At 45.3% G+C, this 2500-nt stretch overlaps 1 protein-coding gene across 1 annotated transcript in view; it reads left to right on the top strand.

Annotated features, from left to right (window-relative positions):
- Positions 1 to 2500, top strand: part of LOC121683250 (tyrosine-protein kinase receptor UFO) — a 20240-nt gene that overhangs the window by 3652 nt on the left and 14088 nt on the right. The window contains exon 4 of the mRNA XM_042062794.1: positions 368 to 494. Coding sequence (XP_041918728.1) covers positions 368 to 494 — 127 coding nt within the window. The remainder of the gene's footprint in view (positions 1 to 367; positions 495 to 2500) is intronic.

The following is a 2500-nucleotide window of genomic DNA, read 5'->3' as shown; positions in this document are numbered from 1 at the left end:
ACACATACACACACACACACACACACTGCGATGGCCATGTGAGTGGTTGCACACATGCAGCTGCTCAGGCTCCTTTTCCAAAATGTTTCAGCGGAACGTTCCTCACCCACAGTAACCTCTTTCTCCATAGTAACCTCTTTCTCCATAGTAACCTCTTCTTTTTCTAATGGCCACATCTTTTCATCTTTTACAACCTCTCTCTTTCTCCCCTCTCTCTCCTCTCTCTCTCTCTCTCTCTCTCTCTCTCACCTCTCTGTCTCTCGCTCTCTCTCCATATCTCATGTTAGCCCCATGTCTCTCACATGACGCCCTTTTTGATCTTCTTGTCTTTTTTCATGTTAATGTGTTTCTGTCTTTGTGGTTGTAGACCGGGCACCGCCAGCCTTCTCCTGGCACTGGTGGTACGTCGTCATGGCAATAGCGGTTGCTGTGGCGCTGGCTGTGCTGATGGCCATCTACGTGGCCCGACTCAGACGAAAGGAGACACGCTTTGGGTGAGTGAGGGCCTCCCTGACCGCCCATCCACCCACCCACCACCCAATTAATCTCTCCCCACAACAACATGACAGCAAGGGGGCGCTATGGCACACCCAGCCACCCACCACCCAATTAATCTCTCCCCACAACAACATGACAGCAAGGGGGTGCTAAGGCACATCCACCCACCCACCCAATTAATCTCTCCCCACAACAACATGACAGCAAGGGGGTGCTAAGGCACATCCACCCACCCACCCAATTAATCTCTCCCCACAACAACCTGACAGCTAGGGGGTGCTAAGGCACATCCACCCACCCACCCAATTAATCTCTCCCCACAACAACCTGACAGCGAGGGGGTGCTGTGGTGCGAGTGGCTGCAGTCTCAGTGGCTCATTACCCACGGGGACCCAGGTCTGAATCTGACCTGTGGTCATCATCCAGTCCCACCCTCACTCTCTCCTTCCTGTTACTCCTCATTAGCATGCTAACTGTAGAGACGCCTTGCTTCTTTAGCGATGCCTCACTAGCATGCTAACTGTAGAGACATCTTGCTTCTTTAGCGATGCCTCACTAGCATGCTAACAGTACAGACATCTTGTTTCTTTAGAGATGCCTCGCTAGCATGTTAACAGTAGGGACCAGTGGTGGAATGTACTGTAATGAAGTACAAATACGTTACTGTACTTAGGTAAATTTTCCACGTATTTGTACTTTACTTAAGTAGAATTTATAGTGCATACTTTTGACTTTTACTTCGTTACATTTTACAGCAATTATCTGTACTTTTACTCCGCTACATTTCTACAACACCATCGTTCCTTTTTCCGATACATTTTATGATCAGTTTTTTTTCTCTCTGACAAACACGTTTGTTTTACCAGGGGGCGGGGTTGCTACCACAGATTCTGGAGCGCTACATGCCCAGCTTCTAATCTAAATCTTTGAAACATAAGCTTCTAGTCTAGACCAGGCAAAGCGTGAGCTTGTTACCATCTGCATTCGGTAGGCTATATTCACCAGACCCATGGCTACACTGGACATGCAACTGTGTTCTGTGCCTTTCTCTGTCTGTTATCTGCAGCGTTAGGGCCTCCTCTCCGATGAGATTGCTATCCGCGGATTGGCGAAGTTACAGGCTATGCCCATGCTTCTGTCACACGTCTGATCATTTGCGGCACAAATGAATGGTAGACTATTATAGAACCGCTGGACGAAAAAAGCGTAGCATTTTCCAGATTAGGAAATATTTCTTAATTGTGTGTGATCAAATGAAGTGGCATAGCCTACACTTGGGGGGTAGAAATGTGAGCGCTCATTCAATGTCTATGTGCGTCTGCGCAAGTGAAACTGAACCTAATCATAAAGACACCTTTCTCAGCAACTTTTCTGTTCAATCAGCAGAATTGGCATTACGATCCACCCGACGTTTCCCTGGTCTACCCCGTTAAACTTCAGGCTCTCGTGTTTTGCTGAATGATATACTCAGCAGATCACCCTAGTAGATAACCAGAATTACAGTCTCTAGAATTGTAGGTCAGAATGTAAACTGGGCCACAGATGGTAAGCACAATTGCATTAGCTTAAAACTATCTAGTCGAATATAGCCTAACCTAAAACTAGCTTAATTAAAATGCCACAGCCCATACTAATTTTTCTTTTAGAATATAGATATTAAGAGAATAAATCATTATGCAAATACTTTTACTTTTAATACTTAAAGTACATTTAAAAGCAGGTACTTTTTACTTTTACTTAAGTAGGGTTGTCATTGTGGTACTTTTACTTTTACTAAAGTAAATATTTCTCTGTGTATTTGTACTTTTACTTAAGTACTGAGATTCAGTACTTCCTCCACCACTGGTAGGGACGCCTTGTTCTTTAGCGACGCCTTACTAGCATGCTAACAGTATAGGCGCCTTGTTTCTTTAGCGATGCCTTACTAGCATGCTAACAGTAGAGATGGCTGTGTGCTTTCATACCAAACAGACTGTGGCCGTCCCTACCTGCACTACCTTCA

This window comes from Alosa sapidissima, chromosome 15, assembly GCF_018492685.1.
Source record: "Alosa sapidissima isolate fAloSap1 chromosome 15, fAloSap1.pri, whole genome shotgun sequence".
NCBI classification, from domain to species: Eukaryota; Metazoa; Chordata; class Actinopteri; order Clupeiformes; family Clupeidae; genus Alosa; species Alosa sapidissima.
This window is presented reverse-complemented; position numbering and strand designations above follow the sequence as displayed.